Source organism: Macaca thibetana, chromosome 2 (genome assembly GCF_024542745.1).
Source record: "Macaca thibetana thibetana isolate TM-01 chromosome 2, ASM2454274v1, whole genome shotgun sequence".
In the NCBI taxonomy this organism is placed as follows: domain Eukaryota; kingdom Metazoa; phylum Chordata; class Mammalia; order Primates; family Cercopithecidae; genus Macaca; species Macaca thibetana.
Genome location: NC_065579.1, coordinates 29,734,862 through 29,762,232, shown reverse-complemented (window position 1 = coordinate 29,762,232; position 27,371 = coordinate 29,734,862). Strand labels below are relative to the sequence as shown.

Here is a 27,371-nt window from a genome sequence, read left to right as displayed (position 1 = left end):
ATACATGTCCAGTTTCTCCATTTTGGAGATTTAGGGAAAGTGGCTTTTGTAGAAATGCAGTCTGATTATTACTGATTGGACAGGTCAGAAAAAAAAATGTAGAATCAGAAAGAAAGGCAAGATAATATATATTTAAATATGAGATCCTCATCATAATTAGGCTAAAGAGCCAAAACAAGAATGTGTGGGGTGAGCAAGTAGGTGGGGGGGTAAAGTGAGACCAGGACATTTCTCTTTAACGCATAGTCTTGGCATGTAAATGAAGACATCGGAAGAAGCACACAGGTTTAAAGCGGCTCTAACATTCTATCATAATTAGAAACATTTCAAGAGCCCTGTAATTTCCAATCAAAATTACAGTAATTTCCGATATACAAGCCATGATTCATGACAGAATTTTACATTCCATGAGAGATTACGGTGGCCTGATGTATGACACGCTGAGTACAGCACTAACATAAACAATTCAGTTTAATGTTTAAACAGCACTTGATGTTTAGAATCTCACAATAAAAGAAACATATTATTGTAGAAATTATCACTTTGACAGTGATTGAAGGGTAGGCAGGCATGTGGCCTATAAAGCTATAATTTTTACAGTCCACAGCCTGAGTTTAATCATTTTTATATAACATTTCCAAGATATCCCTTAAGTATTTCATCAAGCCTATAACTTAAACAAGAACAACATTCTTCTAAAGCAAAACTCCTGTCAGTAACACTATAAATGTCGATAGGGTAAAACTTTAGGAAAATCTGAAAAGATTATTATGATACAAATATATCGTATTATAAATACTCCCACAATTGTGTATTTTATCAGAAGTTGACAACAGCCAGGCTTTTTTAGGATTCATTAATGATAATGAAAATACACTTGTGTAAAATTTCAAGTTGTTAAAATCTTACCTGGAGTCCCTATTTGCCTCTAAATCTCACCTTGACAGTGTTATGAAATCCTTTTTCAAAGGGGAAAAGAGTTTAGTGTTCTTCTGGTCCTTTAAAAAGTATTCTTGGCTTTGGAGAAGGGTTTATAGATAACTAAATTTGTTCATGTAGATGATTCCACTTTTGATGAATATGAATTATTACTATATGACAATTATCCTGATAAAAGACTATACAATCTATCCTTTTTTATTTAGTTTGGTAGAAATTTACAACTTTTCCAATTCAAGTTTATTCAGCTGTAATTCAGAGTTGGAGAACTTGTAATCAATCTGTGCGTCTTGTATATTCCACAGAAAAATTAAAATCATTAATATGCAAAGAGGTATGTTTGTGTGTCAGTTTGTCTTAATAAGTGTATTTAATAGTTGCAGACAGCTGAGTTGAGAGGCAACTATTCTCACCACTAGTCCACCAATGTCACATTAGATGGCTGAATTGGAACAGAGCAAACTGTATAAAGTTTTGTAGCATTTTAGCGGGAAAAAACATCAAGATCATCTAAGCAATAATGAAATAATAGTAATTCAGGTTATTTATTCTATACAATAGACCAGACTGAGAAACTGACTATCCATTATGATATCCTTCTGAAAATACCTATTAACTGACTTGGGGATTTACCGTAAAATCCTTGGTCTGGGGAGTGGCTATTGGAAAAAAAAATACCAAGTGCCTATAACCTGAATTTGAATATTGTTTCATTTTAGAGCTCTGGAAATAATCCTAGACATAAAGGCCTCTCCGTGATGCAAGTTCATATTGAAAATAGACACTCCTTTTAATGAAAATTCCACAGGCAACACAGATAAACGTTCTCAATGCCTAACAGAGGCTCTTACCTGGCTTTTGGTTGCTGCAACCTTTGCAAACAGTGCTTGAGACACTTTAGCGCGCTTCATTTCCTGCTGAATCTCATCATAAATGGAAGCATTAATGTTCATGGTATTGTTCTCTGGTTTCCCATTCCTCTCAGTGGCAATAGTAGCTGTTTTCACCTACAAAACATTTTGAACATGGCTGTCATTTTTCATTGGCTAAATTGTTTTGAAGCTTCTCAGGCTCAGCATCCAAACTGGACACTGTTGCTCCTTTTATGATCAAGGTGATCAACAGTGCAGTCATTCAACATTAGTTATTGCCCTGAGATCAGATTGCTTAAGTTAAGGAAGTCACACTGTCACAGGTGATTGCATCTGTAATATGACAGCAACTGCCAGCTGACAACCAGGAATTATAATGCCATAAAGTAAGTTTTCTGGAAAACGAAATAGTTTCAAAGACTTGAAAACCCTAAACTAATTGTCTCCCAATTACCTTCCATTGCAATCCTAACAAAGGAAATTCACAATTAAAATCATAATGCACAGTGCTGTATCTTCACTGGGTGCCCGGTGCCTAATAGACAATTGCATCACTAATAGCTATTACATACTATGGCCTTTTTAATTTTAGACTATTTTTATGCATTTTCCTCTTATGTTTCATTTTAAAAATCTTCCATAACAAAGCCATTTGCAGAACTGCATATTTAAATCTTCTATCCATCCATGAAGCAGGTAGAGTGCCTTGCTTAATTATCATAAAGGCTGGTTGCATTTTACACGTGCATGTCCAAGCTGTTCTGTGTAATTATTTCATCTTTTCCGGCACCCCTGTATATAACTATTTCCTTTTGACTTGTGAAACCACACAATAAGATAATGCTTCACAATATTTAATAAAATATTACTGTAAGCATCACAAAATATATAATCAGTGACTTTACTAATATATTCAAAAAGTACAATCTTGAGCGAAAAATCACTATCAATGCCTTTAGTAATAGTGATAAGCAGGTATCTGCAGTAAAATGCCACAAAATTTTAGAAGGTGAAATCAAATCTCAACTTCAAAATGTACTGACACTATTACTCATCTCATTTTTAAAACTCCAAATTTATTTTTTATTACACAGTAGTATGAACTAGCCTGGAAAATTTACATAAAAACCATGTAGCTGATTTTTTACTGGGAAACTGATGAAAATATAAATGAAAAATTACTACAGATACAAAATCATGGTTCTTCCAGCAAACTAATCCCTTAAGGACCTCATCTCTTTGGTTACCTAACAGAACCCAGGTTTCTATCCTCTAGAAACTTATCATTCTGGACAATTTCTCACATAAACCATGAAAATAGAAAATGAAGTACCCTGTAGAATAAACAAACGATTTTTTTTTTTTGGCATTAAATGATATACCCTTTGAGTCAAGCTGCAGGACTTTGAGATTTATTTTACTCTGTTCCTAAAATATTCGGTGATTCAATTCTCCGTACTTAAAGCATAAATAGGAGACCTCTTTAAAATGTGCCTGCTGAATCCTAAGTTCTGGCCAATTAGCAAAATAATTCACCTCTTGCTTATCTTGAGAAAGTTGGTAGATGCTTCCACCACGATACCACCTTTCCAAGCATGGAAAAGATAATGCTGGGAAATAGTTGGCCCGCAGGCCTGAAGAGGACACAGCAGGTAAGGCAGGACAGGTGACCAAAGGTGGGGCCTCATCCGCTTCCTCTCTAGAGTTCCCCTTCTAGCTTTGCCACTCTAGTAAGCAAGGGCACTCATAGAGATATATTAATGACTGGAGGCCACTAGAACACATACAGGGCTTTGAAGCAATAATCTGCTAAACACCACTTTAAGAGCCAGAAGAGTTAACGCATTATCATAAATTGCCTACAAAGTTGCTTTGGTGAGATTGGAAACTTTGCTCTGGGGTGGTCTTGCTTTGAGGCAGAGGGATAGATTTGATCACCCCATGGGGTCCCTTTTAATACCTATTTTTCTCACTGCTTAAATGAAAGGGAAAAGAAAAGCCATTTCAATCATTTTGAAAATTGAATGTTATGGAAATGGGGGCACCAAGTCCAGTACACTGAAGAAACATATCCTTGGTAGCAATCTGCTAAGCAATAGTTAAAAGAACAGACTTTGGAAAGTTGGTCTTTCGATCTGTTTTTACAATAATTTTCATTATTTTGTAAAAAGGATGTTTAAGAATTTATCTTTGAGGTGTGTTATAATCATTTGTTTCAACCCTGTGACTTTGTTTCTAAAAACTTCTTTGGTTAATTTTTTTTTTTTACTATAAAGCAATTACAATCAAGCACCAATTCTAAATTATTTTAAAAAATCATTTCCTAGTAGCCAACACAATCAAAAGTGAAAAAGAAGTATATAAGAAATGTTTTTTTTTTTTAAAATGAATGTGAGGGTAAAACTTTAATGATTACAAAATTAGAAAGTATCTCTGTATTACTCACTTTAAAATATTTAGGAAAGCTCTTCTTTACCATCTAGTTGGCCCAGATAGGCATCTTATAATAGATAAGCTATTAGAATTCTAGAATCACATTTTTTTTCTAAACACAAGCTATTGCTTAAGGGAAACTGACTTGGACAGCTTTTCAGAAATATGAAAGCTGAATTTTTCCCCAGGTAAAAATGGAAACAAAAATCTTTTATACCTCACTCTACTAAGTACTATTTTAGCTCAGTACAAAAAAAATCTTCTTTAATCCTGGTTTAGCTTTTAATATTATATCACACATTAAAATTCATAAAGTAGTTCATTCCAGGCAAAACAAACTACTGTTCAGCTCTTCTCCGCAAATAGCACAGGAGGTAAAATAAATGCAGTTGCTTTCAGAATAGCTTTTATCAAGGTAGGGTGTACTACTCCATTATTAAGGCGGCGCCGGGGAAGTAGTTAAGAATTGGAGCTTCTACTATTTACCCTCCCATGTGGGGATAGGGTGCAGCACTAGGGTCTGCTTTTTATTTCACTAAAATTGTGTGGCAGGACACAAATTTTCCATGAAAACTCTATTTTGCTTCTTCATGGATTGCTAAATGCATCAAATCATACTTTTAGATTACAGAAAATGAACTCTACTTTAGCCTTGATTGATGAACATCCTACTTTGATAGATGAGGAATTGCCTGCAAGCACACTGCTTTTACACGAACAAAATTAAAGTTATATGTAGTTTTTGTTTTGTTTTTTGTTTTTTTTGTTTTTGAGACGGAGTCTCGCTCTGTCGCCCAGGCAGGAGTGCAGTGGCCGGATCTCGGCTCACTGCAAGCTCCGCCTCCCGGGTTCACGCCATTCTCCTGCCTCAGCCTCCCGTGTAGCTGGGACTACAGGCGCCCACCACCTCGCCCGGCTAGTTTTTTGTATTTTTTAGTAGAGACGGGGTTTCACCGTGTTAGCCAGGATGGTCTTGATCTCCTGACCTCGTGATCCGCCCGTCTCAGCCTCCCAAAGTGCTGGGATTACAGGCTTGAGCCACCGCGCCCGGCCTATATGTAGTTTTAATAATGGTGATAATAAACACTGACATTTATTAGTTGTTTATTATGTGCTGGACGTTGTATTAATGTATGTTAACTTCTTAACTTGCCTAGCAGCCTGGAGGAGGTATTATGATTGTCCCATCTTAAAATTGAGAAAACTCCGTTAAATCAAACATGTTAAACAATTTGTTGGTAGGGCGATGCTGAGATCTAAACTTAACTAGAAACCACAAAGTTATTTAGAGTTCATGACATTACATGCACCTTCTTTACTTGAAAAAATTCTTAATTTTTAGAGCAGGCTGGACTTGCTTTTTGGTGGTCCTTTGATAAATCTAGCTCATTAATGTCTAATTTTTTAATAGCTATTGATTTTAATATTAAAATCCAATCTGAATTTACTTTCAGGGTATAAAAATTATGTTTTCTTATTAATGAAAATAAGAAATATCCTATTTTATGGATGCTTATTAGTGATGGAAAATATTTCCCACTCTCGAACTTTATTAACACTGTCTTTAGCACCATGATTTAACACTTGTAGATATTTGTTTCTTTCCAGGAACAGTATTATTTTCCAAATCGAGACTTTAAAAGTCTCCTAGCTTTTAAAAGATGACAATTAATGGAATGCATTTTCTAACTACATAAGCAATATCTTAAAATGATCTTCAAGGGATTCATAAGAAATAAAACTTTTACCAAGTGTTAAGTTCCTGCCTGTAACTGAACCTGAGATCAAGATGAACCTATGTTTCATTATATCATAGAGGTATTTCTTGTAAAGAGAACAGTGCAACTACCAGATTAATTATATACTCTTTATATTAACTTCATAAATTGTCTAAAGCATTGTTATAAAATAGCACACCTTTAGTAGAAACTAAAGAATTACATAAAGAGATGTAAAAAATGAAGAAAAGAAGACTTGTGTAATTCATGTAAAAGCTGTAACTCGATAATTATATGCTTTCAAACAGCCTTCATGGAAACAAACTGCTAAATTAATTTAACTCCAAAAGTCACACATAGTAAAATGTACAAACAAAATTTAAAAAAAATACTCCTACGGTAGAAATCATCACTTAAAATTCTGTAAAATATATAATTCTCAGATAATAATGATGAATTATCATTGTTGACAAAATTCCTATAATAAACTCAGGAAAATTTGCAAAGCTTATAGTGAAAAGAAACCTTAAGACCAAGGAACATGGGAGGACTGGGTTCTCCCAGATATTTTCATAAGACCAAAATTTAAAACAGGCTGTTTTCCCCACAATCCCAGAAATGCCATTGCCTCGTCTTCCCAAGTAGATAATTTGTGAAACAAGTTATTTTATTAGGACAATGCTTTCGCACATGCTCCTCTTCCTATTCTAACAATAAAACCTCCCATCCTCTATGACAAACGAAAAGATCTCCAAGTTTCACTTTTCCCTTTCTAAAATAAGTTTGCTTGTATTCTGAGGACGTGGCTTGAAGTAGAGGAAGGAGCAAGAGACTTAGCAGAGGATTTGAAAACTGACTAAACCTTAAACTTGGTTTTCTCATTTTTCTTCTAGCAAAAGGTTGGTATGAAGATTCAATGAACTGATGTATTCAGTTGCTTTCAGAATGGCTTTTATCAAGTTAGGGTGTGAATCATTATCAGGTGCAAGATATTCTTATTTGTTGAATTAGAGCATGTAAGTTGCAAAAATATGCTTGCAGAAACCAGGTCTGGCCCAGAGCCTATAGCCCAGGCAGAGGATGAAGCACAGGGCATAACTGCCCCTCCTGGAGCACAAGGGATACCTCTGCAGGGAGGCATCTCACCTGGACCAGGCCACCAAGGAGCTTGGTGTTTCCTGAGGCTAGATGTCCCCAGGTGGGGCCTGACTAGCCAGGGAAGTCCTTTCTTGAAGATGACTTAGAATTCAAGTCCCTCAATAGTTTAGGTCCTTCTTATGGTATGCCCCAAGGGCACTCCAAAATGATCTTCTGTATGTTTTACACTCTGTAAGGAGCTGGAAGAGAATCCAGTTTCCCAGGCCTTAATGGGGGCTGGGTCTTCTGTGAACCACTGAGGGCCTCTGCTTTTAACATGTGGTTCTTTAGAAAGAAATCAGGTTTCAGGTGCAACCCAAACCCAAGATTTGTCTCAAAATATGTTTCAAAGCTCTTCATTTTGGGGGAAATGGAATGTATACTGATTTCATATGGACTCCTCTTTGGCAAAATGTAAAATTTAAAAAGACAAAATTTTGCTGTCTGTTTATCTGTGGTTTTCTCCATTTTATCCTTTATTTTAAATCATTTTAAATATGCATACTGGTTCCAGTTTAGGCATTATTTCATTATGTCGACTGCTGCTACAAGACAGTACTAATTCAAGTGCTCTATAACGTGTTTTTCCAAATCTAAAGTACTAATTTTGCATTGATAATACCTTTAATACCTTAAGAATTTCTTAAAATTTAATTCCCTGAATCATGGTTAAACAGAAGAATGTGAACAAACTGGTAGTGATCTCCATTATAATAATATTAATAATTTAAAGATTTATATTGTAGCAACAAAATAAAATTACACACACCCATACACATGTCAGTTAATCATTTTGGAGTTTGGTTATAGATAGTAATACTGCATTAATAGAAATGTTTTATTTTAAAGAGTTTCACTAAGCATTTACAGTATGTATATACTGTATATTTTCATCACTGGCTGAATACCCTAACTATGGGCTTGGTCTCAACTCCTCTTTAGAACAAACAAATACAGCTAAGGGTGGCTCAACCAGTTAACCAATAATTCAGGCAAAAATAAATTAAACATATATTCTATCCCAACTTATCAGCAGATAAAGCCTTTAAGCATACATATGGGAAAGTTATCCCATAGTAATTTAACAGCATATGAAAAGAAATATCACTTAATAAGAAATTGGTATAACTTTAGCTCAAGAAAAAACTTGAGTAAGGATACCAAAATCACATTTAGAAAGTAAGTAAAATCGAGTCCTAGAAAAATGAGGAAACAAAAGCTGTATTAAGGAACCACAAAATCAAGTATCTGGCTAGATTTTTTTTTTTTTTAAAGCAGTTCAATATTGAAGTTCATATTGGTCTTAAGTAAGCCATTCTTTTATTAGTATTGCAGATTAAGTAACAAGTAAAGTAATTCTCTGCTCAGAGTCCTGCCAGTGATGACTTTAGGAGCAAAGTTAACTAATAGAAGTGTGTGTATTAACACTAAACACTACAGAAAAAGTACCAAACCAAATTATTTCATTTCGTACATTTTTTCTCTTTAATCATTCCTAGAAGTCACAGTTTATCTTTTCTCTTTAACCATTCTTAGAAGTCATACTTTTTATATGTAACGAGTTCCTCTTTCTTTATCTTAGGAAATATTTTATAGAAGCATTTAGAGATCAAATTCAGTAACTTTGTGTGCATGGGCAGGTGGGTATGTACATATGTATATAGATGCCATGCTTTTCTCCTAAAGAAGCATGGCTTTTTTATTCACAATTATAGCAATGATTTCCTTATAGTCTGTTCCTGTAGACATCAAGACCAGATTGATTTTCATTAAATAAAATAGCGAAAATGGATTTTGTGACATTTCTAAAAAAAATTGTTTCAGAACCTTATGATAAGCAGTTTATTATTTAGCCACTCAACAAGTGGCTAAATATTTATTTCTTACTTATGGAGTATCTGTAGTACTTTCAGTCTTTAGTGCTGAATGAGCTTTTTCTAGATTTCTATACATGAAAATGTATGACTACTTTCTACTATTGATGAGAATAAAGTAACATCAAGATACAATTTCACTATGACATTGTCATACGAATATTTTGACTTATTCTTCCATGTTCAATTTTTATCCAATTTTAGCTGACCTTATTTTTAAGAGCTGTAAATGTCACAAGTTAAACATGTAAGAAAATACATTTGCAGCCAGGCATGGTGGCTCACGCCTGTAATCCCAGCACTTTGGGAGGCCGAGCCAGGTGGATCATGAGGTCAGGAGATTGAGACCATCCTGGCTAACATAGTGAAATCCTGTCTCTACTAAAAATACAAAAAAATTAGCTGGGTGTGGTGGTAGGTGCCTGCGGTCTCAGCTACTTGGGAGGCTGAGGCAGGAGAATGGCGTGAACCCGGGAGGCAGAGCTTGCAGTGAGCGAAGATCACGCCACTGCACTCCAGCCTGGATAACAGAGTGAGACCCCGTCTCAAAAAAAAAAAAGAAAAGAAAAAAAAATTGCTTGTGATTTTTGAGTCTAATACACTAACTAGCAAATTTTTATCTAAGGATTTGTAATGCAAATTGATTTACTGAATTATAACAGTTATGAGGTTACTTTTTAAACTTAGTTTAAAAAATACAGATTCACATACCCAAAGTTACCTGGAAGGCAACTTTCTTTCCTAAAACTCCAAAAATTTAAAGAAAGAGAAAACTTGCCCATATTTTGGAATATGGATAGAATTCCTTATCAGCCCCATTTAAAGCTGCCTTCAAGGATTTTATTAAACTTAATTATGAAAGATTACAAATGAGATGGTGTGTAATTGGTACCAGCTGCAGTTCGTATTGGAAAGTATAAATACAAATGAAATTATTTATTTTTATTTACTATTCAAATGGCGATTCTAAAACTAGTTGGGAAAAAACTGACTTTATTCTTTTTCTATTGAGTTTAAAATACTTCTTTACTTAATAACAACAGTAGAGACAAATATCCCATTTAAAGACTACTTTCACCCCCAAATAACCCCAAGAATGAAGGAACACAAAGCAATTTTCTTCCTTCTATCTAATTAGCAGCTTATTGTTTTTATATGAGAATTAATGATTTGGGACCAAATTATCCTCAAGCAACTATAGGAATTTAAAAACATCTAAATCAATCAATCTATCTATCTATCTATCTATCTATCTATCTATCTATCTATCTATCGAATTTCTTATTGAGATTCTTCCTCAAGCATTAAAAAAAAGTGCTAAACAAAGAAGGGCAAGGAGGCAAAGGAGACTGCACCTGGGGAGGGCGGCTGGGTGGTGTGCTTATCAGGGGGGCGGGACCCATGGCTGAGGCAGCATTCAAGCTCCTTTCCCTTTCGTCCTGGTATATTCGGTCTCTTTCAGCTTCCGGTAACTGCAAGAAATTCTGCATAGCCCGAAGGTTTACCAGCAAAGACTGGGATGCAGTCTTGGGGTCCTCTTCCTTTCGGAGGATTTCTGAAAGCAAGCCCTGCAAGAAATGAAAGGCACAGGGTGAGCCTGCTCCCGTGCTCTGCTTAGCCAGCAGTGATCCTTCCCTTTTCTTCTCCACTCTGTTTAGAAAATGAACAGTCAGAGGCATTAATTCTGCATAGGAATATATTAGTTACAATTGAAGTGGTAGAGAAGAGAGCCTCAATTGTACTCTTAATTTTATTAAGCATCTGCTTTACATATAACATAAACTGAAACTGCCTAATTGGTCTCCTGCCTTTGAGTAGCTTAACTTGCCATGAAATCTTTCACAGAGAGACGATCCAGGGAAGTTAAGAATAAATGAAATCCTCATAATGCAACAGCATTGAACTGTATAGTTCTCAAGCTGCCTAGACAAAGGCAGCGTAATGCCCACAGCCCAATATGTAAAGATACAAAGCCATTCCTAGAGAAGTAGATCTTTCAAAGAAAATACCAGAAAATGAATTTTAACATATTAGAACAAACGTTATTACTAAAGCATCACCTAAGGTTTATACTGTATTTTCACAGGCAATGTTTAAAATTATTCTTTAAACTCCAACTTATCAAAGTACATGACACTAGATGACCCTTTCAATTTACCATTTACAGAGAACCCCACTGACTATCACAAATGATTCTAAATACTATCCTGCTGTATTATACCACTGGGTAACAGGTTTATATTTTGAACTTTAAAAACCAGAGATAAGAATTGAAATATATTAACCACTTTTCAACATTGTGAAAATCCATCATAGCATGCCAAGGAAGAGAGTATCAAATTCTGTAATTATCAAATTTCTTGGGGAATAAAAATTGTTATTAGTGATAGAAGAAATTTATAAATCATTAGAAAACTCTTAAGGTGTCTTTACGCCCTAAATAACAGAACATCAATTTTCAACTAATTTTTTTAACTTTTGGAAGAACTCTTCCAAAAATGGGTGGTTCTCCCCATTGCGTTTATGGGACAATATGAAACAAAAGTATTGGAAAAATTTTTTGTTCATTTCACAAGGGCTAAGCAGCCCTTCTTTCTTTAACTTGTACATGAAATAATGCTTGGAATAGTAAGACATATTTGGTTTCTTCACTTAGCAGAGTATCAGCTTCAGAATAAAATTTTGTCAAGATTTCTACAGAAGTTGCAAATCTGCTTTCCAAGATTATGCAGAAACGGTTAAAGGTATATTGGGGAAAGAAGGTAACGTGTCATGTCAAAACAATGAAACCCCAAGGTTAAAACATTTGTTTTTTTCATGGTTTATTAGAAGTACAAACCTGGTTTTGTTCCCAGATTTAGAGATAATGTACCATACTGCCTAAATGTAACAGTTGGGTGCAGACAATACAAAAGTACTGATACTTCTTAAAATGATTTATAAGCTGGTATTTAAGAAGAACTTTAAATAGGTGCAGAGTGCTTCAGAGTCCACTTTAAAGTTGTCTCTCACTTAGTCTCTTACAGCTAAAGCCTGGAAATTCGACCTGAACTTTCGGTTTTACCCTAAGAAATGTGACTGAAGAATGAAGGGCACATGTCCTTTTACTTAGGATACTAATGAGTAATGCTGTAACTGTGTCTACACAAGAGCAAAACATCTAGTCAATTTAACTAAAATTCAGTCAAATAGGCAGTCAATCATCCAGCTATTTAATTTGCACAAGGCCAACTAATTAGTTTGACTATATTTCTGTTGTCTCTTATTGAAAGTAAAACATTCAGGTCTCAAAAAAAAAAAAGTTTGAAAATAGGTGTAATGAAATAACCCTTGCTCTTTACTCCTCTCCACCAAATGTTATGTCTTAACAAATGTACTTGACAAAGCAATATATTCTCAACTACACAGATATGGATACATGCAAACATCAGTATAAACACAATATGCTACAAATTCCTTGAGCATAATAATCTAATATTCACTTTCATCATCCCAGCACAATGCCTCTCATGTAAACGTTTGATAAATATCTACTAAATGGACTGATCATGTGTATAAAGACCACAATGGAGAAAACAATCACAAATAGGTGATAGAAACTTAAGAATAAGATGTGTTACCTATAAGTAAATTCTAGTGGTAGTTATTGGCACTCATGTTGGGCCTACAGTGAAAAGTTCTGTGGCATTTTGTGGGATGTTTTTCCCACAAACATAAAATTGTGTAATAATTTTAAAAATTAGGGCAAAAAGATAGTTATAAATATTTAGGATGTTATTTGGGAAGCTTGAAATTAGATACATAAATATCCCAAAAAACAAGTACTATATCACGTATTTCTATCAAAAATATTTCCTGAGGCAGCAGAAATCTATAGTGAGAAAGTCAAATACAGGAAAACATACAAAATAATATTCTTTCTCAAGTCTTGCTAATGTAAGGCTAAGTCATTTCCACATGGTTGAGACTGGAAGATGGTATGTCACCTGGGAGAAAATTTTAAAAGATCTCTACCTATATTTTGATGTTGGTGTGACTTCCTATTTGAGCATACACGTGTTTTTAGGGGCAAAACATTTTACTTCCACTTAATTATTCTACTGGAACAAAGTTTTTTGTTTGTCTGAAATATGATGATGGTGTAAAGTGATGTTTCAAGCCCTGAAACACTCAAGGAGCTTTAAAGCAGCCAGTGTAGACAGTCTCAGGTGTTTCAGAAACCTTCGGGGTTTTTTTTTTTTTTTTTTTTTTTTTGGCCCAGAGCTTTCAATGAGGGGAGTGCCCCCTGGTGGAAATGCTTGAAAATATTGTCAGAAAACATTTTGATTAGTGATAATTATTTAAAAAAAAAAAGTCACTTTAGAATAATTTTGGATGCAAAATGACTGTTATCAGATCCCAGATATGGGAATGCATGCTTTGGTCCTGTTCTGGTTGTTGTTACTTGAATAGCTGCATTCATATTTATATGCTGAACCAGTTCCCACTTCCTATAATTGAAGATATAGTATAGACTTGTCAAGGTCATTTGTATTAATGCCCCACATAGTGGACGGTAAGAGCAACCTTTTACCAAAAATTTTTCATGCTAAAAAATTGTATGCCAAGGCCATCATGTACCTTACTTATTATGTCACAGAATATGCTGAAACATCAGAACTAAAATATGTCATCAGTATCAAGAATCATTGGTGCTCAATAAATTTGTTGAAGTAAATTAAACAAAATTAGTCATTCTTATGTCTGAAAAGAACCTGAGAACTTGTATGTTATGTAGGACGTTACCAGTACCTCATAAATATTAATTTTATTGAAAATCAGAAGCTGCCTTTCATTGGGACTTCACATCTTACCAATAATTAGATGTGAGCTGTATCTATGAAAACATAAAATTATTTTGCATTGTCATTACATAGTGGTTAAGTCAGAGTTCTAATTTTTTCAACTAAAGAATGAATTTACTGCTGAATTCCTAAACCTGTTTTTACATTCCAAAAACAGTTTACAAGTTATTACAAGTAAAATTCATTAGTAGTTGTAAAATAAAGAAAAAACCTCCAATAAATATTATCAGTATTTCCAAAAGCTAATTATGAATTCTTTAAAACAGCAGATAAGCGAAAGAGACTGCCAATCTGAACAAAAGGCCTGTCTGGCCTCCCGTTTGTCTCCTCTTTGAACATAATCACTGATTCAAATAGATTTTATCAGCTTCATGGAACTTCAAAGCCCTCAGAAAGAAAATATGATTTGATGAAACCTCCCTCCTAAAAAGAAAATACATAGAATATTCTTCAAGGCTACCTGCCTCTATTGTTTGGTGAATTTTTAATCACATGTCCAGGTAAAAGACTATTTTCAAACTCCACCTACTACCATGGACTCATGCCAAGTAAGTTTTAGTAGATACATTTATCTCTGTCGTTTGGCAGACAAGAGAACTGTCATATTTGGGTAATAGCACCTTTTTACCTTTTATTCAATAGTGATATGGATAGTGGACTTTTCTTAAATTACACTGTGAAGAATTATAGAAACACAGTAGCAATTTCTGTTATACTAAAGCAGGCAAATTTCTCTCCACCACATAATTTACAGAACTCAAATTTAATAAAACATTACATGATGGTCCATTACTGTTATCAGTTTTGAATAATCCATCTTCATTCTTTATTTTACTGGAAAATAAAGTGTGCCAAAGACAAGAGGAGGGGGAAGAAAAAGGGGAAAAAAGCCACAGAGTGGGATCAGAGTTAAACTCTGGATTTTATTCTTTTAAAAAATCAAAGGATATTAAAGAAGGTATTCGCATGTGTCAGAACCATTAAATAGCAATAAGATAGAGAAGTGAATTGAAAAGTATAAATCTAGATGCTTTGGCAATTACTTTTAGCCATAGGTTTCCATTAAAAAGACATCAAAATAGACATAACCGAATGAATGACATATGCGAAAAGCTGGTATCTTCAACAGCAATTAAAGAACATATGCCCATCAATTCAGAAGGGGAAAAATTCCTTAAAACAAGTAGTTATATAAGTTTACCATAAATTATCAGAAAAGGTAGGCTTAAAAAAATAGCCATGTGTGAAAGTCTTGAGAGGGTAATGTGTTAATATAGGGAACCCTATTAAGATGATGAGAAAATTCTCAAGAGTTAAAACATAAGACCCAGGATTTTAAAGTTATACAGAGCTGTCAATGACTAAAATAATCCTCAATTCATAAAAGTGTTATCTATCATATTAAGGTCTTAATGTTGTTTTTAAGGGACAGTGTTTTTATCTGACCCTATCATATAACTTTGTATTTGTATGTACATATTTTACATTAATTTTTTAAAAGTCAGAGTTGGAATTGCACATTGTACTAGGTGCACACAAATGTGTGATGTGCGATTTAACTCTGCAGAGCTCCTTGTCTATACATATGCATTAGCGTGTGTATTTTCGTACTCCACACTCACACCATACCCTCACTCTGCACCTGCTTTTATTGAAATGCATACACTTTGAAATAAACACACTACATCCAGTCGTACGAATGCATAATCATTAAAAAATAAATGCAGCTGTGTATGTATGTGTGGTTTTTAAGAATGACCAATGAAAATACATTCATGCCTGCATGTGCAAAAGCTAGTTCTCAAGGAATTAATATTGAAATATATATAAAAATTTCCTCTTAAGTCAAACATCTTCAATATGGCCCTATATCTACTTTGACTGAAGGGTATCAATTATCAATATAAAGCTTTAAAACCTCCTTCATAATCCAGGGCACTAATAATTTTTTGGTAATGACTTCTTTTTCTAAATTGGCTATTATTAATAAGGAGGTATCTGTAATCAAGCTATACAAGGTTTTCATTCTCCTCTCACTCTCAGAAAAATAAAGTCACTGTTTTTATTAACCACAGAGATGATTACCTTTTCAAAGAGATTAACATGGTATAAAAGAGAAAATTTTGTCTTTCTTCCAGTAACAAAACCTGTAGATATTGTAGAATTTGTCCTTTTAAGGACCAAAGGCAGAAGAAATGGCCAACTCCTCATAGTAATGGCTACAACATCATAAACCCAAGAAAAGAAAAGCTGTAATGATGGGTGGCAACTTTATCCTCACTTCTCTGAGTTCTACTATCTTAGCATTCTTCACTATATAAAGGACACTTAGTGCTTTAAGAAATAACTATTTGCTCAATTTTTAAGACACCAGTAACTATATATATAAACATATATCCATATATATACACACACATATACACACACACATACATATACACACACACACATATATAATTTGTGTGTATGTCACGATGTCTTTGTGGGTTTTTAACTCAATTCAAAAAAGCATTATTGAACTGTTATGTAGAGACCTACTTTTTTTGGCCTAGTATGGAGAATTATTAGTACTTACAATATTTACTAAAATAAAGAATGCTACCAGAAACAGGAATACTTAGAGGGCTGACTTTTCATTCATTTTCAATAATTATCCCCCAACTGAATATAGGTGTCATACTAATTTTACCAGCTAATAATGAACACAGTTTCTTAAGCTATAAAGATATGGAATTAGGTAAAACCACACAACTTTAACCTGAGACATAGCCTTGTGCAACTGCCCTTTTAAAAATAGACAAACGTACAAAAAAAAAAAAAGATGAATCAACTGAAAACAAACACTGAATTAGAGGCTTTGTCAGGTCTCCTAACTCCCCATCTAGTTAAGGCAAGCCAAAAATAAGTCACAGCTGGGATTCTCCTAGGTATGGAAACTCTGCCAACTAGGAATTAATACTAGATTATTTCTGTACCAGAATTTTATTCTTATAATCATAATCACGTAATAAACAAAGTAACTTAAATATGAAAGGAAAATGGGAGTCAGGCCAAAAAATAAGATAAATTGACAAAAGAAAGAACAGCGGTAAAACAAAAAAGTTGAAAAGGCATAATGTCCTCATTCTAATTAAAGTTATGTGGTTTTTCATTTTTTTTTTGTTTGTTTGTTTTGGTTTGTTTTTTTGTTTTGTTTTAGTGTACCTGGGCCAAAAATAAACACCATATATATAATGTATCATACTAGTTTCAAAACAAAGAAAAAAATTATTCTCATTCACAGTTCAATAGAATGCGTTTAGGGCTTCTCAAATATCTTTATCTTGTCACCTCTCATATACATCACTTTTTTCCCATGACCCTCTTAAACATCTTCCACGCTGATAGACAGTATCTTCACAGGAATTGGGCCAGGAAGACAAAGTTGTGCACATTAGGGGTATCAATAAGCAGGCAGTGAGGTCTCTACAAATGGGTCCGCAAACTAAGGCCTGCCAGCCACACTTACTCTATGGCCTGTTTTGTAAATAGTTTTACCGAGATACTACCATACCCGGTGCCATTCATTTATTGTCTGTGGCTGCTTTATTACTCTACAGTGTAACTGAGATTTTATGTGTTTCAAAACCTAAAATATTTACTATCTAGTCGATAACAGAATAAAGTTTGCTGATGCCTGGTCTAGACAATGAAGTTTGGAAGACAACAGCATGAGGGAGAGCACAAAGCTTACCAACATATTATGTTAATACATCATATAGTATTTTTTCAAAATGATTGCTTAGAATTAAGTGGATTATTCCTTCCAAGATGTTAACAACGACGACGACGATGATGACAACACTGCTGTGGAACTTTAACAGGGAACATTTATATACCTAAGTTTGATATGGGCAGTAACATAACATACATGGGAAAGACGATAGGCTAGAAGCCTGGAATCCTGCCAATGGCCTTGACCGAGTCATGAAACTTTTCTTATCTACTATAGTTTAAGATTCCATTATATAAAAGCACAAGTAATGCCAGTTTAAAACATGTTTGACATTTAATTAGTCTTTCAAAGCCCCTGAATTGGGATCAATCTGCACATAGGTTTCCCTTGATTCAGAAGTGTATCATAGGAAAAGGCGTGATAAAATTGAGGCTCCACTAGGAATAGGTAATATGATCACATGGAGAGAGAGAGAAAATGTTAGTACAGAAGTAAAATAATAAACTTCAGTTATAGATGGGACAAAAGAGAGAGAAAAGGGGAGACAACACAGAACCATTTACCAAACACAACTGACCTGAGTTCTGTTAAAAGCCACACGTGCAAATACTGCCTGGGAGATTCCTGCTCGTTTCAGTTCATCGCGTACCCACTGGTAGATTTCGGAAGACACCTCTGTGTTGGTCGAAACCTGTTGCTCCAAAGGCTTATTCATAGATCTACTGACAGGGGGAGGGTGGTTCAAGTATTGTTGGTTTAAGGACTGCTGGGCTAAAAGTCTATTCACTGCATACTGCTGGTTCAGCAGCTGAGCCATCACCAGCTGCTGGTTGACCAACTGAGGACTGATAGGCGTTGATACGAGCCCAGGGTGCAGGTTTGGAAGAGGGGTCCGGACAGAGGGCTGGCTGCCATGGGAGAGCTGCGCAGGGGATGGAGGCTGCTCGGCTGTGTTCCCTGGAACTGGTTGCTGTCCAAAATTGACATGATTGGCGCCTTGCTGGGATAGCTCAGAAAGACTATCCATTTCAACTAAAGTGGACAAAAAGTAAAATCACATTTAGCCAGCAATGATTAGCATTGATAAAGATTTCTAATCACTTCCTAAATTAAAAAAGGGTAGGCACAGGGCACACCCCAAATCCAAAAAAACCAAGAAAATTTCAAGTTGCAACTTACCAGGCTGTGTTTTTTCTCTCCTTTTCTGAACAATTCTACAAACTTTGGAAGTGGGACAGCACTCCTAATCTCATTTTTTAAAAGTGGTTTAGATTTAAGGCATAAAATCAATTATATCCAAATTCTTTCCGACTAGTTGTTCACTCTCACTTATTACCCCAAGAAGGCTTATAAGCAATATTTTTTAAAAAATGGCTTCTAAAAGAATGTCATTTGCTTAATGACAACTAAAAACAGTTAGCTGAGAAAATAAACTTATAATAAGCGACTAAAAATTTTACAAATATATTCTCATGGTATTCATTAACTTTAGTACTCTAGGAAAAAGGTGTAGAAGAAAAAATATGACATAAAATGTTACCTACTTTCAATTTTTACCTAGCAGTGAATAGAAGTAGTTAACGTAATAAACAAAAATGGGCATAATAGTAAGTGCATATTGAATGCTTGCTGAATATCATATATGCCTTGTTTCATTTTAATTCTAACCATCATGGGCAGTAGGTATATCTGGAAATACTTTTTAGAATAAAGCAAGTGATTTATTGTATATCAAGCCAGTATACCCAGTGTTGCTAAGATCCAAATGTTTTTCTTCAGGAAGCTATGGCCATCACCAGATGCTAAAGACAATCTTGCAGGGAATCGTTCTGGTACAATGGTGATGCTGTCATGATTTTGCAATTTATTCCCACCTACCCAGGATGAATGCTTCTCCCTTGGCTAGGTTCCTCATATGGATTGGCTGAGCATCATCTCTAAGTGTGTAAATGCTTTTCTGTACGAGGAGGAGACTGGTTCGATGCTCTTGGCTGGAAGGGCTGAGCATGAAGCTGTACATAAACAGGAGTTTCCAAATTGTACACAGACTTCCCATGTATAGACTCTAGTTTGATTTTAATCATCAATTCTCTTTTCATTAAATATGCAGGTTTTACATTTAGAGGAACTTTATCATAGTGCTATAGCTCCTGATATATGCAAAATATAACTAAGAATTGGGGAAGAAACCTTCAGTTTCTACCAGTGATATCAGCCCAAGTGGGCCATTCACAGAGAGTAGTAATTCAAGCAATTATTCCAAAAATGATGCATTGTCTTCATTACAGCCTTAAGCTATAAAAGGCAAAGAATCCATTTTGGTAGATGGATGGTTTTTCTTCAAATATTAAGAGCTAAAACATGCTCAAAATTTGGGTTTCTTATTGCTTAAAAAATTTTTAGAAAAAAAGTTATTAAATGAATGTAAAGAAATAAACAGAAATAGATTTAAAACAGGACATAATGCCCATTCCTGTATTATTTTAAAATATATGTTTTGGAGGGTACAAGTAGGTGAAAGAGAATATTAATAAAAATTAAAACATTAACCTTAATCACAGTGTTTGCTTTTGTGAACATTAACAAACTCAACAGGGAGAAAATGCCGTCATCTAAATGCTTAGGTACCATACACAACTTTTATCTGTCATTTTACACTGCAGATAATTTTAGTGTACTTCTTGCATAACAAATATTCACCTAAAGTTATGTGTTAAGATAGAATGCTCTCTTGGAATTAAAAGTTTAGAAATGATGCAATAATTGCTCTGGTATGAATGGTAAAGCAGTATGCTTATCAAAGTGCCCATCCATGGGGGCTGGGGAGTTAGAGCTATAAAAATCACTTGATCTCTATTGTGGAAACTATAAATATAGTTTAAGAAGTTTAATTTCCTTAAAAATTGGGTGTAAAAGTAGGGACTTTCTCATTCAACCAGACAAAAACAAAAAACCTAAAAGCATGACTTATCACTGAAAGAAATCACAGCTAATATTAGCTATTCAAGGCCTGGTTAGGTCTTCACTGAGATGTTAAAAAATGACAGCTCCCCTCCTAACGCCTCGATTTTCTGCATGTCTGACAACCAAGTCAGTTTGGCTGATTTAAACACAAACATTTATTGAATTTAATTATCTCATTATACTCATACCCACTTCCCACCCCCAAAGAAACATTCTAAATTGATCTCTAATTGGGCAATCAAAAGACCTGGCTTTAGATGTGACTTTGATAAACCCCCAAATGACACGTAATGGTATGTAGCCACTGCTGCAACGTTTTTTTGCTTACCCATCATATCTTTTGTCTTCTTGAAATGTTTGTACCACCTTCCAAATTCTTGACATTTTGCTGCTGAGACATTTGCATAGTAAGTACTGTTCACAATGGAAGAAATCATACTCTGCATGAAGAAGGGGGGAGAACATTTGTAATACACAGCGGCACAAGATGGAACACAGAAATGATCTCAATTGTGGCAACTGTATTTTTTTTAATCAACTGAGTACCAATACATTTTGGTTTCTCACTTTAGCCTAAAGCTTCGACTTCTTAAAATTCATTAAGTAGATCATCAAATGCTTATTTAAGTAGAAAGCAACAGTCCACTGAGACCAGTATAGAGCTATCAAACCCACAGACTTTGCTTTAGCATTTACTGAATCTCCATCAATGTCATCCATTCCTAGGCTGTCAAACTTCCACTGGTCCCAGTAAATCCAAACACATGAAGATGACTTTATAATTGTGATTCATAAATATATGTGACTTTGTGATTTTTTGACTGGACTCTACATCCTTTCTACTCAAAGTATAGACCAGGGACCAGCAATATGGGCATCACTTGGAAGCTTGTTAGAAATGCAGAATCTTGGGCCCTACCCCAGACCAGTGCACTCAGCACCTGCGTTTTACCAAGGTCCCCAGGGGATTCGCATGTATATTAAAATTTGAGAAACAGCACTTGCGCTTTCCAGTCTATTATTTGGATTCAAAGTGGAGGTGCATTAACACTGATCAAAGGTTAACTGATCGTATTTGAGAAGAAACAAACCATTCACAGAGATCCTTTATCAAGAGAAAAACATTCTGCAATCTTATTACTGGCTTCATGAATAGTAAAGCTTAAGTTCTGAATTTCAAACTGATTATAAAAATTTTAAATTTATACATTTCATGCTTCTCAATTTCTCAAGGATACCACAAAACCATGACCTACTGTGACTTTTCTTTATCCTGCTTTTAATAAATGCTCTGAAAACAGTGTCAGCTCTTTAACACACAAAAATGAAGAAAGACATGATTTTAATGTATTACTAAGTAGGGGTTTTTTTAAAAAATGAAGAAAAACATGATTTTAATACTAGGAGGATTTTTAAAAAAATCTTTTTCAATCTTCCCAGCAAATTTTGGTTATGTTAATTTCAAGGACTAAATTCATGGTCCATTTTAACCCGTTACCCATATTCTATAGTAACAGCTAACTTAACTCCCTACCGAGTCTTAGGAGTAAGATTTTGCAGCACCAATCTATCCCTCAACCCTATTTGCAGAAACAGAACTCACATTTTAGACATCAGTTGGTCTATTGTGAAACAGTTTATAGAAGGCAGCACTGTTCAAAAGGCAGTGAGCAACCAGAAAAGCCAGTTTGGGGAAAAAAGTATTTTTACATAATTATCTTCTTTAAGTTACCTCTAATGTAAAGCTCTTTCAGTTATTATTCATTCTCCTGACATCCACCATCAGTGTTAATTCTGTAGCATGCACACATTTCCGGAATATGTAAATTTGGGGGATCTCTAAAGAACTTCCAGTGAAGGATAAGCTGGAGTCGCATTATTTATGTAAAACACAGCTATCTTTCCTAAGAGGCACTGTGATATCTTTTTTTTTTTTTTGACACTTTCTACTTTATAGTCATTTTCACATTTTATATCTCTAAAAAGACATTCTTAATGTGTTCATGATGCTCTGCCATTAATCCAATAGCTTGCAATTTCACTAAGAGCCTCCCACAGTCCACAGTGTAAAAAGACACTTAGCAAAGTTGCCAAAACCAGAGCCAGAAGATTACCTGATCTGTCAGCTTCAATCTCACTTACTCTCTTGTAATAAGGGATCAATAAAGTCAGACACTAATAAAAACTATTGAGATCGCTGATGGATAATGGTGATTCTTCTGCAAATGGATGACAGTTGATGTTCTTCCACTCTGGTCCAATTTTTTAAAAAATTATTACTCTTTATCTAGATATTCTGGCAGTTTCTTAAATGTTAATATACACATAAGTTTTAGATGTGGTTTATGTTTTACTTTTTAGAAGTGTATAGAATATCCAAATTTTGCTGAGGTTTTTGAAAAACATCCAGTCTACTTCAGTTTGCCAACAGTTCTATATATGAAATTTGCTCTTTGCTGCACACCTACTATATGCCTGGCTGGTACTAAGGATGCAAAGATGGCAGAGGCATCTGCCTACAAAGATGAGGCACCTGTCATCCAAAGATGGCAGACAGCCTCTGCCTACAAGAAGTTTACTATCCATTAAGAACACAGATATGTAAATAGATCATCTCAATTTAATGTGATTTGTATATCAACAGTGGAAAATGTAGGGGATGATGGAAGGAAGAAGAATCCATGATGTGTGTGTGAAAAAATGTCTTAAATATTATAAAACTAGACCCTATATGTAATAGTGCTATACAGTTTATTATTATCCATACATGGAAAATAATATCCATATATGCATCATCGTCAAAACTTCCCCCTACCCTACTTAACCCTAAATTGGTAGGTTCTGGGCTTAAGTGCTTTTCTGTCACATGGTGTATGCTTAGGAAACTCTGATTAATGTAAATAATAGCCTAAGCAAGACTTAAATCAAAAAGCTAATTCATAACTAATAATGCATGACAAAGCAACTTTTTGGATTCCCTATCTTTCTGTGCTTTTGAGTGACTAGGAAATATTTCCTAATTCAGGCAACTTGGAGTCATGTCTGATTTTATTGGACAATATGAAATAATCTGTCCAATTAGATTGCTCATATAGTCACTTCATGAGGAGCATGTGTGGGCGTGTCTGTGTGTGTGTTTCAGGTGGTAAAATTCCTACTAAAGGCTTAGGCATAGCATTGGAATAGACCAGTCAGCCGGTTTCAATGGCAGGAAAGAGACTGCAGAATTTTGTGGTGCACATGGCATTTGAAAAATCATATTCAATAGTGTAATCTTAAATTTAGAATATCAGGAAAAAAACACCTATTGTTTTGATAACACAAATAAAAGAAAGTCATGATTGGTAATATTTTCCTAGGTGGTGGGACGTACAGATAGTAGGCCAAGTTCCACATCAGAAAGGCTTGGGACTCTTGCGTCACTTAAAAGGAGATATTGGTTTAAAAAGACTGCACTAAGCTGTGAGTTCACACAGGTCTGGGGCACCATATTATTTTCTAGCTCAATGCCTGGCACATAATAAAATAAACACTAAATGTTCATCTGACAAAACAGAATAGAAATAAACACACATTCAAGTGAGGATGTGTCACACACTGGTAGCATGACCTTGGGTCAAACAGTTGACCATTCCATCACAACTTCCCATGCTAAATGGGAATGGTAATAGCATATACCTCATGGAGTTGTTCTGAGAATTCATCCATTCAGGCATTTTAAAAATTCATTTAGCATATACTTATATTCTACCATGCGCCAAGCACTGGGCAACTCGCTAGGAAAATGACTTGAAGAGACATAGTATTTGCCCTTGGACAGACAATAAATAATAGATGTGATACAATTAGCACAGAGTCTGTAACATATTATGTATAAACTGAAGAGATGTTAATTACTATGACAACCCTCTGCCTCCTCCTCATCACTGGGCTTTCATTATATGATCACATTTCACATCAGGTGACTATGCTTTAAATATCAAAGGAGTATCAGATAAAAGTTTCAAATGATACACAGTATTTTGAGTCTTTTTAATGTAGAATAAAGTATACTGATTAAATTATTAAGTTCCAAGTTGGGTCAAGGAATAGTAAGGGAGAACACCAAAGGGAAGTATTTCATTTCTTCTCATACTCCAATTTGGTGGTGTTTTCTGAAGCTGGCCTATATCTGGTAGAAAGCATCAAGAAGGAATACCACTCCTCTGGCTTGGATGCATGACCCACGCCCTCTTCCATCTCCAGCTAACAGCTGCTCATCCTTCAGGATACATCCTGGGCATCCTTGCTTCCATGAGGCCTTTCCTAACTTCCCAAACCTCCTGCACTAGAGCACTCATCCTGCTGTTTATTTTGCACTGGACTGTGGGCCTTAGGTCTCATCTCAATACATTCTGGATTCATCAGAGGGCTGGACACAAACTAGGTGATCATTAAAAAGGGTTACTGAAACAAGCCACCAGAAATCCTCTTCCCCTTTTTTCTTCCCCTTAAAGGTCAAAGATAATGGCAGCTTAACTGTGACACGAATCTTTCAAATCCATCGCTTTGGCTGTCATGATAGAAATCATAGTTTCAAGAACCTTTGTTCACTAATTTGCAAGAGATCCCTTCCCAGGTTTTTCAAAATACATCCACACAGATGTCTCGGAAGTTGCAGTGCTCGGTGGTTATGTTATTCCAGTTCTCTCTCTGTGTCTATTTATATGAGCTATCCAAAGCACTTTGAAAAAGACACAACTTGTATGGCAAGTTTCCTATTCAGTGGCTGGTCTGTATAAAACATCAATGTTCACAGAATAAAATAAACCAACCGACAAAACTCAGTCGGTTGAAATCCCAAGTTCAAATGCTACACGGTGTACCAACCAATAAACAGGCCACAGTTTCCAGTGTTGGGAAATACAATTTCAAAGTCGGCAGAAATTGGCTGTGGGTCTCATAACCCCAGTGTGACACAATATTCTCATCCCAGGAGCCAAGTTGTAAGCTTTTCTAAGATCCATAAAGCACATGTCTACTCCCTATGAGGAGCTTCGGTTCTTTCTGAGAGTCTGCTGAAGTTCCGATCTGAAAGAATGCCATCTTCACAGAAACCCCAGTACTCTAGAATGATACCATCTGCCACAGGCTGAGCTTCCTTTTCAGCCAAATACATTATTTATAACCTTTCTAATTGTGAAAAGGTAAGGGTGGAATTTTTCTAAAGCCTAACTTAAAGATAGATAGAACATTCTGAACCTTTGCTCTAAAATACTCTAGCTCTTTCAAATTTGAAAAACAAAAACCACAAGGAATCGGTTGAGGTTACATAATTTTTCAAAAAATTATATTCTTTTAAACCCCTGCTACAATATCATATGTACTGTAGTTATATATTTTTAACACGTTTAAAAAATGAAGGAAGATTGTTTTATTTTTTTACTTGTTCATCTTAGTAGCCAACGAAGGAGTTTTGAGAGAGGTGAGCCCTTCTCAAAAAAAGATTCATCAGCTGGGGAAAGGCAGTGATCTGATTACCCTTAAAATTGCTTTGTTGTGCCTTTAACAACAACCAAAAAAAACCACCCCAAAACAATGCTAATCAGGTTATTCAATCATTTAAACCAAAACTGTTCATGCTTTTCTGCCAAATCAACCAACCACAGCAAAATCTGTTATCTCTGATTGCTCAGCTTCCAGTCAAAAAACAGTTAACCCCCACTATACCAAAAGTTTTCCAAAATACCCTCAGAGCTCTGCATGCTCATAGAAAATAAAGAGAAAACCATGTCAGCTTTAAAGGGTAATTGGAGTGCTGTACCGTATTTGCATATTACAATATACCCTAATAAACTAAACAGCCTGTACAGGAAGCCAGCAGCTTCCTAGTATGACATATGATCTACATACTTGCTTTTTGTGCACTACTTTAAAAAAAAAAAAAAAACCCAGGACTGTGATATCATGATCAAAACTTACCAAGGACTAGCTGATGGCTTAGCTGAGGTGGGGAGGAGGTAGCAAAAGCATCTACAAAATGGTGGTTCACCCATGTTTAAAGCTTTCAGGCTCCATCAGCAGAGAGGGCAAGGGCTACAACATCTTATTTACACAATTATCTAAATACGATTAAACAGCTGATGGACAAATATTAAACTGGAAAATGTATAGTCATTTTAGCTTAATGTAATCCTCTTTCTGTAAACACCCAAGATGATTTTTTTCAACCAGAACAGTCCTGACATCTCATAAGCCTAAGGGTGAATAGCAAGAGATTGTTTTTGATAGTTATAAATATTCAAAAGACATGCAGACCATCTGCTTTCATAATACAGGTAAAGCAAGACTGAAATGGTGACTGCTGTATAAAAATGATTCTTTTAACAAAGTCTTCCTCTCCTTGAAAACTATAAAGACAGATGTCAAAAACTGTTTACACAGAGCAATCAGGAGCGTGCAAAATGTAATATTCCTTTTACACACAGTGCTTGCTAAAGAGATTTTTTTTTCTTTTTCTTCCCATCTGTGTGTTGCAACACATTTCTACAAGTTAAAAACATTTTTTTCAAACAGAGATCTCATGAATACCCAAAAACATGCTATCTGGTTTCTGAATGCTAATTAATTTCAACTAAGGAATCTGAATATCTTTTTTCTGTAGGAAGGAATGTATGTTTTGAATTGGAATACTCTAGAGAGACAGCAAGGGAAATAATCTTGCACAGGTTTTATTCTATAAGGAGAATTTCATGGTTCTACCTTGTTTATAATACGTATCTGTTATGTCCGTGCTTTAAATGAAAGCACATCATTCCTAATGTCTTTGGCACAAAGTCTAAAATAATTGTTTTCTGAAATAAATGGCTGCACAATGCAAAATGTGTCTTTAAAAA

The 27,371-nt window shown here is 35.0% G+C and overlaps 1 protein-coding gene and 1 long non-coding RNA gene across 9 annotated transcripts in view; one reads left to right on the top strand and one right to left on the bottom strand.

The window, feature by feature from the left end:
• The window catches only part of LOC126948115 (uncharacterized), a 246,064-nt gene that overhangs the window by 7,000 nt on the left and 211,693 nt on the right, over positions 1-27,371 (top strand). The window lies entirely within an intron of this gene.
• Positions 1-27,371, bottom strand: part of SATB1 (SATB homeobox 1) — a 99,406-nt gene that overhangs the window by 30,933 nt on the left and 41,102 nt on the right. For all 8 annotated transcript variants that reach the window (XM_050779536.1, XM_050779535.1, XM_050779534.1 and 5 more), the window contains 4 exons: positions 20,825-20,936; positions 18,110-18,564; positions 10,329-10,541; positions 1,791-1,946 (listed from right to left, as the gene is read on the bottom strand). In XM_050779536.1, coding sequence (XP_050635493.1) covers positions 1,791-1,946; positions 10,329-10,541; positions 18,110-18,564; positions 20,825-20,936 — 936 coding nt within the window. The remainder of the gene's footprint in view (positions 1-1,790; positions 1,947-10,328; positions 10,542-18,109; positions 18,565-20,824; positions 20,937-27,371) is intronic.